The 12,892-nt window shown below is 36.5% G+C and overlaps 2 protein-coding genes and 3 long non-coding RNA genes across 9 annotated transcripts in view; 3 read left to right on the top strand and 2 right to left on the bottom strand.

Moving 5' to 3' along the window:
* The first annotated feature begins 313 nt into the window (after positions 1–313).
* On the top strand, positions 314–2,706 carry LOC103508064 (probable E3 ubiquitin-protein ligase bre1). Of its 2 annotated transcripts, none has more exons than XM_026822890.1 (3): positions 314–446; positions 1,272–1,936; positions 2,026–2,706. In XM_026822890.1, exons 2-3 carry the CDS (start codon positions 1,298–1,300, stop codon positions 2,653–2,655), a joined length of 1,269 nt encoding a protein of 422 aa, XP_026678691.1. In that variant the 5' UTR covers positions 314–446; positions 1,272–1,297; the 3' UTR covers positions 2,656–2,706. The 2 variants fall into 2 exon arrangements, with proteins under 2 accessions (XP_026678691.1, XP_026678685.1); XM_026822884.1 differs by having other exon boundaries at positions 1,272–1,975; positions 2,065–2,706.
* A 1,076-nt stretch (positions 2,707–3,782) lies between these two features.
* Positions 3,783–12,892, bottom strand: part of LOC103508035 (40S ribosomal protein S11) — a 37,982-nt gene continuing 28,872 nt past the window's right edge. Inside the window, exons 1-4 of one of the 4 annotated variants that reach the window (XM_008472571.3) lie at positions 7,302–7,457; positions 5,942–6,058; positions 4,358–4,563; positions 3,783–4,012 (exon numbers count right to left, since the gene is read on the bottom strand). In XM_008472571.3, the coding sequence (XP_008470793.1) occupies positions 3,889–4,012; positions 4,358–4,563; positions 5,942–6,058; positions 7,302–7,313 (459 nt within the window). In that variant the 5' untranslated portion in view covers positions 7,314–7,457 and the 3' untranslated portion in view covers positions 3,783–3,888. Of the gene's footprint in view, positions 4,013–4,357; positions 4,564–5,941; positions 6,059–6,126; positions 6,250–7,301; positions 7,458–12,892 lie in introns of those variants that run through there. The other 3 variants (XM_017443757.2, XM_008472580.3, XM_017443754.2) reach the window with 3 other exon arrangements.
* LOC113467002 lies at positions 6,454–7,374 on the top strand. The gene is made up of 2 exons (XR_003391230.1): positions 6,454–6,832; positions 7,040–7,374. It is a non-coding gene; the product is annotated as an uncharacterized LOC113467002 (long non-coding RNA).
* On the top strand, positions 10,587–12,484 carry LOC113466998. Its single transcript, XR_003391229.1, has 2 exons — positions 10,587–11,222; positions 12,357–12,484. It is a non-coding gene; the product is annotated as an uncharacterized LOC113466998 (long non-coding RNA).
* Positions 11,364–12,350, bottom strand: LOC113467004. Its single transcript, XR_003391233.1, has 2 exons — positions 12,140–12,350; positions 11,364–11,669 (listed from the first exon to the last, which is right to left on the bottom strand). It is a non-coding gene; the product is annotated as an uncharacterized LOC113467004 (long non-coding RNA).

The raw sequence follows: 12,892 nt of genomic DNA, 5'->3' as shown, positions 1-12,892 counted from the left end.
TAGAGGGGAGGGGTGTGTTCAGGTACCTATGATTAAGACCGATCCTTTTTTTTCTGGCCCAATTTTTTTCTGTAAAAGCTTTGCGTATAACCTAAACCTATACTATAGTTATGGTCAATGGCTAGACTCAGCCAAAGGTGAACCAAAGTTCAAACGAGCTTTCACAAAAAACACTCGTACAGTTCAAAAGTTTCAAAACAGAGGTAATGGACCGCATAGATTTCAACACAGAGGTAATGACGTCCGAGCATGAACTCATAAACCGCGAAAATTTGAAAATGTTTGTTTGGTTCATTATCATTAACTAATTAACTTCATTCTTCATTACCCTTTTTACCTGATAAATCTAATCAAAAAACTGATAACTTGTAGTACGTAATTTCAATAGTCAATTTAATGAATGGACCAATAGTGCAACTTTACTACCACCATAATTTCCAGTCTCAGTAAGTTCTGCATAATGTGTAACCTACTATTACAGTCATAGCTGCACAATGTTACAACTACCGAGTACCTAGAAAAGTGACCATCTGGTTATTTTTATTATAGAGGTTTGACAGAGGGAACTGTAACTGCTATGGTTCCACAAGGTAGCACTGAGGGATGACCCTTGTAGTATACCGTTTTCTAGTGTATGGGGGGAAGATAAGAAATTTTTTACTTTGACTTGTATTTTTCTGTTCTTTAGGAATTCTTGGAGGTATAAGAATAATCTACCTTTTATATCCCATTCTTTTAGCTTTAGTAATACTTTGTGTCTCCATGTTAAATCAAAAGCTTTTTCAATATCTAAGCTGATGGCACGCCAGTGTGTATATTACACGAAGCATTTCGACGCATTTTCACCCCTATCATAACTCCGTCAATTTTCAATGTAATCTCACGAAATTTTGTGTTAACCTATACTTCCTTATTATACCTGCTTCTTATCATCCCGAAATCGAAGAGAGAAGGAAGACAGGATAGGAGAAAGCCAGCTGTTCCGAGAACGAACATTATCCCATCAGGATAATATCTGCCCCGGGTGGGAATCGAACCCATGGCCTAGCGCTTACAAGGCAGACGCACTACCAACTAAGCTAACTAGGCTGGCTCATCTGGTTATTTGATTAAGTAATGCTAGCTTTCCCCAGTCTCTCTCAGGATGGATGAGATTAGTTTGTGTGGGTGGGTAGTTTGTTGGTAGGAGTTAGCCCAGAGGCAACTTGATGCTTAAGCTATTTTTTTTCCCTTAGGATGGTTAAATTGAAGTCTCAATTTATATTTTTCAGATAATCGGATCCAAGTCATCCACATCATGACTACCAATTCAAGTATAGACAAACCAGAAGCAAAATCCAATGTTTGGTTCGATGAGCAAGATGAACAAATTTTTGACAAATTTGAAATGGTGGGTGGTAAATACATCCCTCCTCAATCTGAATTTTTGAAACATTTGGACAACTATACTAATGGTAAGGAATTTAAATTACAATGGAAATGTATAGGACACAGAGCACCAACACCTGAAAATCAAGAGACCAATGAACATGAAGATGACCAGTTCCCTGAAGTAGAAAATACAATAGATGATGGAGACTTTGAATTTGAAGATGAGTTGAACCAGCTGAATTTGTCCTCGGTGAGGAGAAATGCAACACCCAAGGGAAGTGCTAAAAAAACGAAGACTACAAGTTTACAGTCTATTCTATCAAATATTGCAAGACACCGTAAAATTGATATGCTGGGAACAGAAGATGAGTTGAAAAATAAAATGAAGCAAGAGCAGCAGCAAAGTAAAATTCAAGGAAGTACATTAAATCAATCAGAGTTTCAGAATGAAAATCAAAACCTGGGTGAAGAAAATTTAAGTCAATCCTCTGAAAGCCAATCACTACAAGAATCAACCCTTCATTTGGAAAACAATGAAGTAGAATCAAATTCCAATAGTCAACAGGATGACTCTTTACATTCATTTCTCAACAAAAATGAAACACCCTTCATTTGGAAAACAATGAAGTAGAATCGAATTCCAATAGTCAACAGGATGACTCTTTACATTCATTTCTCAACAAAAATGAAACTTCACATGGAGATGATCAAAACAACTTCAACATGGAATCTGAACAATTTACATTAGATCCAAAAGGTTCACACCAAGCTTTGCAATCTGGGAATTTACCTTCATCAGAAAACCATCAGAATCAACCTAAACAAGTTCAACTTGATACTCAGCAGCTACAAATATTCCAACATCAACTGCCACAACAAACAAATAACCTTAATTTTCAAAACATTTTAAATAGAAATCCAGAACCTAATCAACCATCTAATTTAGATAATTTGCAGGAATCTACCCAGAACAAAACAAGTGGTCCAGAAGCTGGCTTGAGCAGTACTTCCCCTACATCACAAGCTCAACAAATACTGAATCAATCATCTCAAGTCACAACAACTACTAGCACTAGTCTAGTTCAGTCTCAGTCATTACAAAGCCAAAATTTCCAAAATCATGATAGCCTGTCAAATAAAGAGTTGGAATCAGTGAGAATAAAGGAAAGTATGGAAACTGATCAGAACCAAGCAGAAAGTTCAGAGATGCTTGGGAGTGATTTGCCCCTACCAGAAGAATCCAAACATGACTTATCTGAGTTTGATTTTGAAATGGATGAATAAATTACAAATCACTTCTGAAAATGAAAGGGGTCAATTAATGTATAGGACCACATTCCCCAAGCAAGTTTTTTTTTTTTTTTTTTTTAATGCCAGGATTCTCACGTAGTAATATCTTCCAGCCACAACTGGAATAGTGGCTTAATGCTTATTATATACTGGCTTGATTATAAATCCTGATATCTTTACCCTGCTTGTGGGTTATGTTGACCTTTAAGTTGAAATAAAATCAGAGAAAATTTAATACTGGGAGTTGAACAAGTCTTGTGGTTTACTCAATCTTCCCTCTATGTTGTATAATTATGTAGGTAATTTATTGTAAATAATAAATATTGTTTATATTTGAATTACTTTTACTGATTTTTGTTTATGTATTCAATCCCACCCCTGAGGTACCCATTAAAAACTAAAAGCTGAGCCAGAAAAATGGGTTCTACCCCAGATGAAAAACATTGTCTCCTGAAAACCAGGTCATGTTCTGAAAAGACGTTTTCTGTTTGTTCCCATGAAAATAAAACTGCAAAACTTCCTGGTGGTTTTGTAAGGGGATTAAATAGGGCGCAATAGCCCTACATACTGGACTCCGCACACACAGGAAATTTCATCAGAAAAGACCCCCATTTCAATGTAATGTAATGAAAGAGATTAATAGGACCCCATAATAGTGTTCCAACAGATGAAGAAAAACTATTAGACCTCGGCCATGGCATTGCATCATCCAGGATGCCAGGGTTTTTTTCCCCAAAGTTTTTTTTTTTTTTTTTTTTTTTTTTTCATAATGAAGAAGCTTGGGGCAGATAGCTTTTTTTTTTTAATATGGACCTTGAAGTTTTATCCACCAATAAAATCGAATTGGTTGTAGATGTTTCATTTCTCAGTACCACATAACACACCTACTAGTAATCATATAATAGCTGGGACCAGTTTGTTTAAATTAAACAATCTGACAGGTTGATTTTAAACTTGGGATTAAAATTTAGGTATCAGTTTAAAATAAAGCAAGTTTAAACAGAGAGGTTGATTTTAAACTTGGGATTAAAAATCAGCCTATCAGGTATCCGTTTAACATACACCAAGTTTAAACAGAGACTGTGTTTTTGGAATCTGCATCAGAAAAAAGACAAGCACACTTCTGATCTTAATAGAAAATAATAACTATATTAACAATTGTTGTCACATCGATGTACAAAATGGAAAGAAAAAAAAAGAGAACTTGCAGATTTTCAGAGTTTCATTCTAGAATTTCTTAAAGGCTTTTTTACTGCCAGTGCCTTTGGTAACCTTGAGAACATTGAATCGGACAGTTTTACTCAAAGGTCTGCATTCTCCTACTGTGACAACATCTCCAATCTCAACATCTCTGAAAACACACAGACAATACATACACCAATTAGAATTTTTAAAACAAAGAAAATTCTCCCCACACAGAGAGAACAACCCCCACTTTTCTGATATAGATCCTAGCTAATATTTCATTTTCTTCCCTCCCTGATGTTCTTTTTACCTAAATTGGAACTATGGCATATTTATTGCCCATCTGAGGGACACACTATGAGATGAGCATCAGCATGCTATGGCACAGACAAGTAGTCTAATGTAACTTTTATATAAGTATCAGTCTAACATTTATTTATCTGTTTTTTACATTCACCCATGATTTTGCACTTACAAGGCAGGTGTACCTTGGTTGAAAAATATTACTCACCTGAAAGCAGGTGACAAGTGAACAGACATGTTTCGATGCCGCTTCTCAAACCGGTTGTATTTCTTTATGTAATGTAAATAATCCCTCCTGATAACAATTGTCCTTTGCATTTTCATTTTTCTGACAATGCCAATCAGGATACGACCTCGGATGCTCACATTGCCAGTGAAGGGGCACTTCTTGTCAATGTAGGTTCCATCAATAGCCTAGAGGGGGAAGAAAGTAAGGGAATTATTGTTAGCATTGAAAGATTTGGGGAAAGAAATTAAAAATGCATAAAGCTTACATGATTCCATTGCAGAGAAAGAGTTCCCAAAGGAATTGGAGGATCCCCCAAGGATCAATATGTAATGATGGTACAGAGATAAATTCCCACACCAAAATGAATATTCAAAACCCATTAAAACTGCAATTTTGTACAAATTTATTGGTAACATTTTGCACTTCCTCATAGAATACCTGCCTCATATTAAAAAAAAAGCTTTCTGCTGATTTGTACTTCATAGGTATTCAGAAGCTTAAAACTCTTAAAAGAAGCTCATAGGTATTCAGAAGCTTTCTTATGTGGATTGTGGAAGTACAAAATTTCTCAATGTCAAATTGAAATACCATAATTATTATTGATTTACTGATAATGAGATAGAAACATGAGAGAACTTGAAGATTAAAAATAAAGCCTCGATTCTTTTAAATTGGTAGGTAATGAGAATGACTACCATGCGAATAAACCCAAGATGTTTTTAAAACCCATTAAAACTGCAATTTTGTACAAATTTATTGGTAACATTTTGCACTTCCTCATAGAATACCTGCCTCATATTAAAAAAAAAAGCTTTCTGCTGATTTGTACTTCATAGGTATTCAGAAGCTTAAAAGAAGCTCATAGGTATTCAGAAGCTTTCTTATGTGGATTGTGGAAGTACAAAATTTCTCAATGTCAAATTGAAATACCATATTATTGATTTACTGATAATGAGATAGAAACATGAGAGAACTTGAAGATTAAAAATGAAACCTCAATTCTTTTAAATTGGTAGGTAATGAGAATGACTACCATGCGAATAAACCCAAGATATTTTTAACCATCTAAAATCTAAATTATAATGCACATGTTAAATAGAACAAAGAGATCCTGTTATCAAAGAAAAAATAGAAAGTAAAAACAAATGATAAAAGAAAGAAAGAAAGAGAAGAAATTGTTATTTTTTAAAACAGTAATAAATCCCTTGTTGAATATGGAAGCTGAAAATGTAGATCATTTTATTCAAGAAATAATTAGTTTTTCAAGAAGTCAGGTGTCATGCAGTCTTAAATTAAAGCTTCAAATTTCATTAAAATAATAATAATGATAAATGTTTAAATATGATGGCTTAACTTAAGCTTCAAAAATAAATCTTGATATTAATTCTATAGAAAGAGTCCATAAAGGTAGGTACCTGATAATGCAACCACTTAAAAATACATATGAGAATGTACCAGTCACCATAAAAAGAAAAAAGAAGAGCAAGTTGCATAAACCCAAGGAGTTCCATCCAATAGTGTGAGAAACCATCACCTTCCCAAGAATAAGAAAAATCAAAATACCTCACGGGGAGTTTTAAAACCTAATCCTACAGTTTTGTGATATCTGAGTGATTTCTTCTTGTATGTTGGCTTCCTTGCCAAGAAGATGGTGGGCTGCTTCTGGAAAGCTCTCTCAGTCTATAAAACATAATAAAATACATAAATTAAAAACAATTCAAACACAACACAAGGATGAAAATACAAACCTCTCTTGGTGATTTAAAACCAAGTCCAACATCTCTGAAATATCTCAATTCTTTGCGTTTCTTGGACAAACCCTTCTTACGGTTCAAAAATACTGTTGGTTGCTTTTGAAAAGACCGTTCATTCTAAAGAACAAAATAAGACACAAAATTAGTGAATGCCTGATAATGCTTGACACTAATATAACCTCAAGCAAGTGATGTATGACACAAATTTAATTTTCTACACATCTAGTGTCAAGTGATTCAGGCTGCCATGCCATTGTCAAACCCTTCTTACGGTTCAAAAATACTGTTGGTTGCTTTTGAAAAGACCGTTCATTCTAAAGAACAAAATAAGACACAAAATTAGTGTATGCCTGATAATGCTTGACACTAATATACCCTCAAGCAAGTGATGTATGACACAAATTTAATTTTCTACACATCTAGTGTCAAGTGATTCAGGCTGCCATGCCATTGCCAATAGACCTCTAAAGATAGGTCAATAGATGTTATTTATGATAACTTGATAACCCAATGGTAATATGCTTTGATGTACAAAAGGTCCTCCTAGGTTCAATGACCATCACTATTGAAGATCTAGTGGCAAGGAGGAAAGTATTGTCTTTTATTTGACAAGGGGCTCTTCTACTATCATTATAATTATTATGGTTAAAATTTCCTTGGTGTTTTTTTACGCATCGGCAATTCAGCACTTCTATGAAAGGTTAACTTGATAACCCAATGGTAATATGCTTTGATGTACAAAAGGTCCTCCTAGGTTCAATGACCATCACTATTGAAGATCTAGTGGCAAGGGGGAAAGTATTGTCTTTTATTTGACAAGGGGCTCTTCTACTCTCATTATAATTATTATGGTTGAAATTTCCTTGGTGTTTTTTTACGCATCGGCAATTCAGCACTTCTATGAAAGGTTGAACCCCCTTCAACATAAGATCAGTGATCAGGGTAGTGAATTATGAATACAGCTGGGCCCTTCTAAAAATTTGAACATGTATTTTGCCTGTAGCCAGGGGAACACCTAACAGACTGGAGTTGACCATGTATGGCCGAGAGGACCCATGACCTGGCAAGTGTAACCTATAGTTTAATCATTTTAACTGGGACCTGGAGTACTTCTGAGAATTTCCGATGTACATGGAGTGACTTTTTGCCACAATCAGTCTTTCAATTACCTGTTCAGCCATGGTTTAATTTGAGAAATCCGGAAAATTCTTCAAAATTTCCACGCCGAGAATCTTCACTTCAGCAAAAAGGAACCATTTGTTTTGAAAATGTTTCAAAATGTAAACAAACAAGATGGCGTATCAACCACAGAGGTTTGAAACAGTGGAAATGAATCGACCACAGAGGTCTGGTGGGGTTCGTTCAGATGTGGTTGAGTTAGCTCGGTCTGAGCGAAATTTCGACATTCTGACCATAACGTGTAGAAGAGAACACGCTATGTTCTGACGAACAACAGATTGTTTTCTTTTTATGCCGATATACAGATACTTCAATACAGAAATGATAGTTGGGTTCCACGGGTTGGGTTACAATTTTCATAGCAAAAGTATTATTAGGGACACTAAAAAATGGGAAGCCTTTTCAATCACGTTCCGAACTAGGTAAAGTTTCGTCATCTTGACAAATCAAAAGCGTTAAGCAACATGATACTTGATTGGTATCGGATCTAGACAGGTGGGTCACCATAGGAATATGATGTTTTCTTGAAAAATTAAGATTCCCGCGGAAATAATATACACTCTCGCGAGAGCCAAAAGTGCCATAGATCATCCACTCATGATGCTCGGCCTTTCAGCCAGTTGGAACGTGTGTGGTGGGAAAAGCTTCACTTCAGACTGACAGACCTAGGAAACTTTTTCCGTCACACACCTTCCGACGGTCTGTCACACAGTCTGAGCTTGAGTGGCTGACCTTGTCCTTATGTAGGTACCACATACCGCAAGGTGAGTGACCCCAGTCTTGCCCACTGAGTCATGATCATTGATCACACACCTATCGGAAATAACAGAACGACTCATAAACTAGCGGGATTCCGGAGCGAAGCGACGGAATTCAGCTAGTGACTCATAAAAGCGAGTTTAATTAAGCGAGTCTAGTTAGCTTAGAAGGAGCGTCTGCCTTGTAACCGTCAGGTCGCGGGTTATTCCGGCCCCGAGCGACCTTCTTAAGGTCCGTTCTCGGAACGACTGGATCCTTTCTCAATTCTCATTTTCTATCTCATCCTCCAATCCGCCTCCTATTTTCGATTTTGGGAAAAGAAAAGACCTCCCCGTTGTTATACTATAGTTCCCTCTTTTTTTTTTTTTTTGTCAAGAATGTCAAGATGACTCATGAATCTCATGATCATAGCTGGTACCTATAAAGTACTGGGGTGTTCCAAAGTTCGGAAACAAAAACTTTAGTGCTTTATTACTTTTCACTTTATACTGTAAAGAATTGACGTGACTTCCGGATCATAACTATGGCTAAACTTAACTGCAGGTTATCTCAAAATCCAAATGCCCTCTGATTAGGGTACCTATTTGGATAAACTTAAGATATGAGATTTGCAGATTTGATCCGGCATCCTCCAAGCTGCCTGTCAGACATATTTGGCGAAAAGGTGAGAATCACCTTCCACAACAGGGATCAGGAAGAGACCGCCTTAACATAATAAAAAATCCACAACAGGATCCAAACATCTCATCATACCTATATTATAATGCACATGTTAAATAGAACAAAGAGATCCTGTTATCAAAGAAAAAATAGAAAGTAAAAACAAATGATAAAAGAAAGAAAGAGAAGAAGAAATTGTCATTTTTTAAAACAGTAATAAATCCCTTGTTGAATATGGAAGCTGAAAATGTAGATCATTTTATTCAAGAAATAATTAGTTTTTCAAGAAGTCAGGTGTCATGCAGTCTTAAATTAAAGCTTGAAATTTCATTAAAATAATAAGGTAAAAAAAAAAAAAAAATATCCTACAACTTATTTATGCTACAGAGACTACCTACGTTTCCACTTGGGCGGCCTGTATCAAGCGGCATATACAGTGCGGCATGACCTGTTTCCATATATATGTAGAATATGTACCTGTTGTACCTCGCTGCATTCCTTCACCGGGCCGCATTTTATCCTGAAGGGATATTGTTCGTTCTCGGAACGGCTGGCTTTCTCCTATCCTGTCTCCCTTCTCTCTTCGATTTCGGGACGATATTAGGACCTTAGCAGTTACAGTTCCCTCTGTCAGACCTCTTAAAAAAAAAAAAAAAACTGAAGCCACGCGCCTTTTCACTTGTGCAAAAAAAAAAAAAAAAAAAAAAAAAAAAAAACCGAGGCCACGCGACTTTTCACTTGTGCCCCGCGGCACGTTTCCACTTAGGCGGCTTTTGTAGCCTGGCGTGTCGCGCGGAAAATATCGCCCAAAGCGCTAGACCGCGGGTTCGATTCCCACCCGGGGCGCATTTTATCCTGATGGGAAAATGTTCGTTCTCGGAACGGCTCGATTTTTCCTAGGTGGAGGCCTCCTCCAAGCTAACTTGTACAGATACAGACATTCCTCAATACCTAAAACTGAACCCTCTACAACTACCTGAAAACGGCTACTTTCCATGTATAATATCTCTAGTAGCGCGGTCAAACTTTCTTGACTTGGCGGGGCGGAGCGCTACCACGCTCCTTAATAAGCTACAGATACAGACATTCCTCAATACCTAAAACTGAACCCTCTACAACTACCTGAAAACGGCTACTTTCCATGTATAATATCTCTAGTATAGCGCGGTCAAACTTTCTTGACTTGGCGGGGCGGAGCGCTACCACGCTCCTTAATAAGTAGGTATCGGAAGGTTTAATGTGGTAGTACCTACTTATTCAGGAACGCCTGTGCAGCCAGCCTAATTAGCTGAGAGGCGCTTTTTCCCCATCCTCTTCTCCTCAGGTACCTATACATACGGCCTATCCTATACCTATCTTCGATTTCAGGACGAGGACAAAGCGCCTTTCTGCCAGTGAATGAGAGTTAAGCTGACCCGGCCATATTCAGAAGGCAGACCGTATTCCATATTTTTATATGGGGCGATCATCGATCATGTTCAGATTGTTCAGAAATTCAGAGGCAGATGAAAGTGTATCTGGGGGTCGAACACAAAACTCCCCTCGCCTTTCTGCCAGTGAATGAGAGTTAAGCTGACCCGGCCATATTCAGAAGGCAGACCGTATTCCATATTTTTATATGGGGCGATCATGTTCAGAAAGTGTATCTGGGGGTCGAACACAAAACTTCCCTTAAAAAAGTAAAAAAATCATGAGGAAGTAAAATGCTAGAGAAAATCCTGAAAGCTTCTAGAAGCTTCTGGAACATTCTATCCGCGGCTGACATTCACGGCTTCACAGCAGAATATACTGCTGAAGTCAAAAATGTACTAAATACAAAATTTTACATTTGGTTAAAAAAGGACTAGGTTATTTAATTTTTTTATAATTTCTTAATTAACTACTTGACATTCACAGTCTCATATTATGATAATTATTCAATTAATAAAAGTAATTGCATTTATTAATTTTTGAAAATTTCTAAAGGTATATGATTCTCAAAGAGGTAGAAAAGGAGTAGACAAGGATGAGACGTAAAATTTTTGAAGCCAACATGAGACGAAAAGTTGGAAGTTTTAAGGCGCGAGAATTTGAAATGTCTGTACATTTTTTATGGTCTTTTGAAATTGACATTTTTTACACATTAAAATTAAAAACCAATTTACTCTGTAAAAATAATGATTTTTTTATCAATATTTATACATAAAAAAATCAAATCGTAGAAATATTTTTGTATTTCTTTGATAGCAAACAGCAGCGACACCCTCCCTATTTTGCTTCACTTTGATCTTACGTGTCGTGTTGCATCCAGCACATTCCTACTTCTAGATTGTTCTTCTCTAGAAATTTCTGCTCTTTCTGCAGAGTATAAATTTGACTTCAGTTTCCCGAGCGGAATCATTTGAATATTTGAACTCGATCCGAAAGTGTCGTCGCTGAAATTTAAAGCTGTTTTCCAATTCCAAGTGAAATACATTTTTCTTTCAAACGCTTTTTAAAGTTCAACAGTTGAGGTAAGATTTGTCAATTATTTTTATCCACAATTTCACCAAACTCCCTCTCCAAGTCTTACCTACCTACCTACCTACCTAACCTAACCTAACTTCTTTCATGCCCTTCAGTAGGTTTCTTATCACTAGACATCAAATTCATCCTTCAGCTGTACATCTTGCTTTTTTTTTCTTCCCTCATCGATGAAAATTTGTTAGCCTTCCCTGAACCTCATGTTTCAGTTACATAATTAATTCTTTGTCAAGTACCTACTAGGTATGTAGTTAGTACAAATTCAGTGTCAATACTTAGGTACCTACCTACAACTAAATGAACACTTTGAATATCTATAATATTAAAATTCAAGAGCACTCCTTTCTTTAGTCCAGCCTCTGGGAACATAGGAAAAAAATCGGTAATTATGCAGAATTCATGTCCGTGGAAGAGAAAAGTTCCTTTTTGTATTTAACCTAACCCTATAATGTTCAACAGTTGAGGTAAGATTTGTCAATTATTTTTATCCACAATTTCACCAAACTCCCTCTCCAAGTCTTACCTACCTACCTACCTAACCTAACCTAACTTCTTTCATGCCCTTCAGTAGGTTTCTTATCACTAGACATCAAATTCATCCTTCAGCTGTACATCTTGCTTTTTTTTTCTTCCCTCATCGATGAAAATTTGTTAGCCTTCCCTGAACCTCATGTTTCAGTTACATAATTAATTCTTTGTCAAGTACCTACTAGGTATGTAGTTAGTACAAATTCAGTGTCAATACTTAGGTACCTACCTACAACTAAATGAACACTTTGAATATCTATAATATTAAAATTCAAGAGCACTCCTTTCTTTAGTCCAGCCTCTGGGAACATAGGAAAAAAATCGGTAATTATGCAGAATTCATGTCCGTGGAAGAGAAAAGTTCCTTTTTGTATTTAACCTAACCCTATAATAACACTAATCACTGCTTTTATTGTGAAAACTCCTTCTTGTGTTTAACCTAACCCTATAATAACACTGGTCACTGCTTGTTTGTGCCAGTTCCTTTGGTAGCAATATTCCATGGACGTGACTTCTGCACAAGTACCAAAAAATCATCTTGGTCAGGGATGTAGCAAATTATGTCTTATTTTTACATGAAATATTCTCATTTTCAGAATGCCTGAACAAGACGTCTCAATGGCACAAGGTGATGTTGAAACCTTTGCCTTCCAGGCTGAGATTGCTCAGCTTATGTCCCTCATCATCAACACATTCTACTCCAACAAAGAAATTTTTCTGCGAGAATTGATCTCCAACTCATCTGATGTAAGTGTCATTTCAAATTAATAGTATATGATACATAGTAGAAAGAATCTGTTCTGCAATGCTAGGCAAACTAATACATTTGTCTGACTGAATTGGATGTTACAGTCATCCCCAAAGAAATCACAATGCAGGTCTCCTTCTCGCGTCGAAAATAGTATCCGCGGTAGACGAGTTTCCTGGACACGATTTTAGCCGTTTCATACTTGCTCAGGTCGTGAGGAAATAGTCCAAGCAAGCGATCATTACCAGGACTCGGTGAATCTAGAAGAATAAGAAACATTTTAATAGACCAACATACCAATGTGTAAATACTCAAGAGACCTCTAAACCGATCCTGAGATATGATCAATTTTTGATCGCTAAAATCTCCATAAGAAATACACAG

This window comes from Diaphorina citri, unplaced genomic scaffold (assembly GCF_000475195.1).
Source record: "Diaphorina citri unplaced genomic scaffold, Diaci psyllid genome assembly version 1.1 scaffold19, whole genome shotgun sequence".
Lineage (NCBI taxonomy): Eukaryota > Metazoa > Arthropoda > Insecta > Hemiptera > Psyllidae > Diaphorina > Diaphorina citri.
The sequence above is the reverse complement of the archived record's forward strand: the minus strand, read 5'-3'. Positions and strand labels throughout refer to the sequence as shown.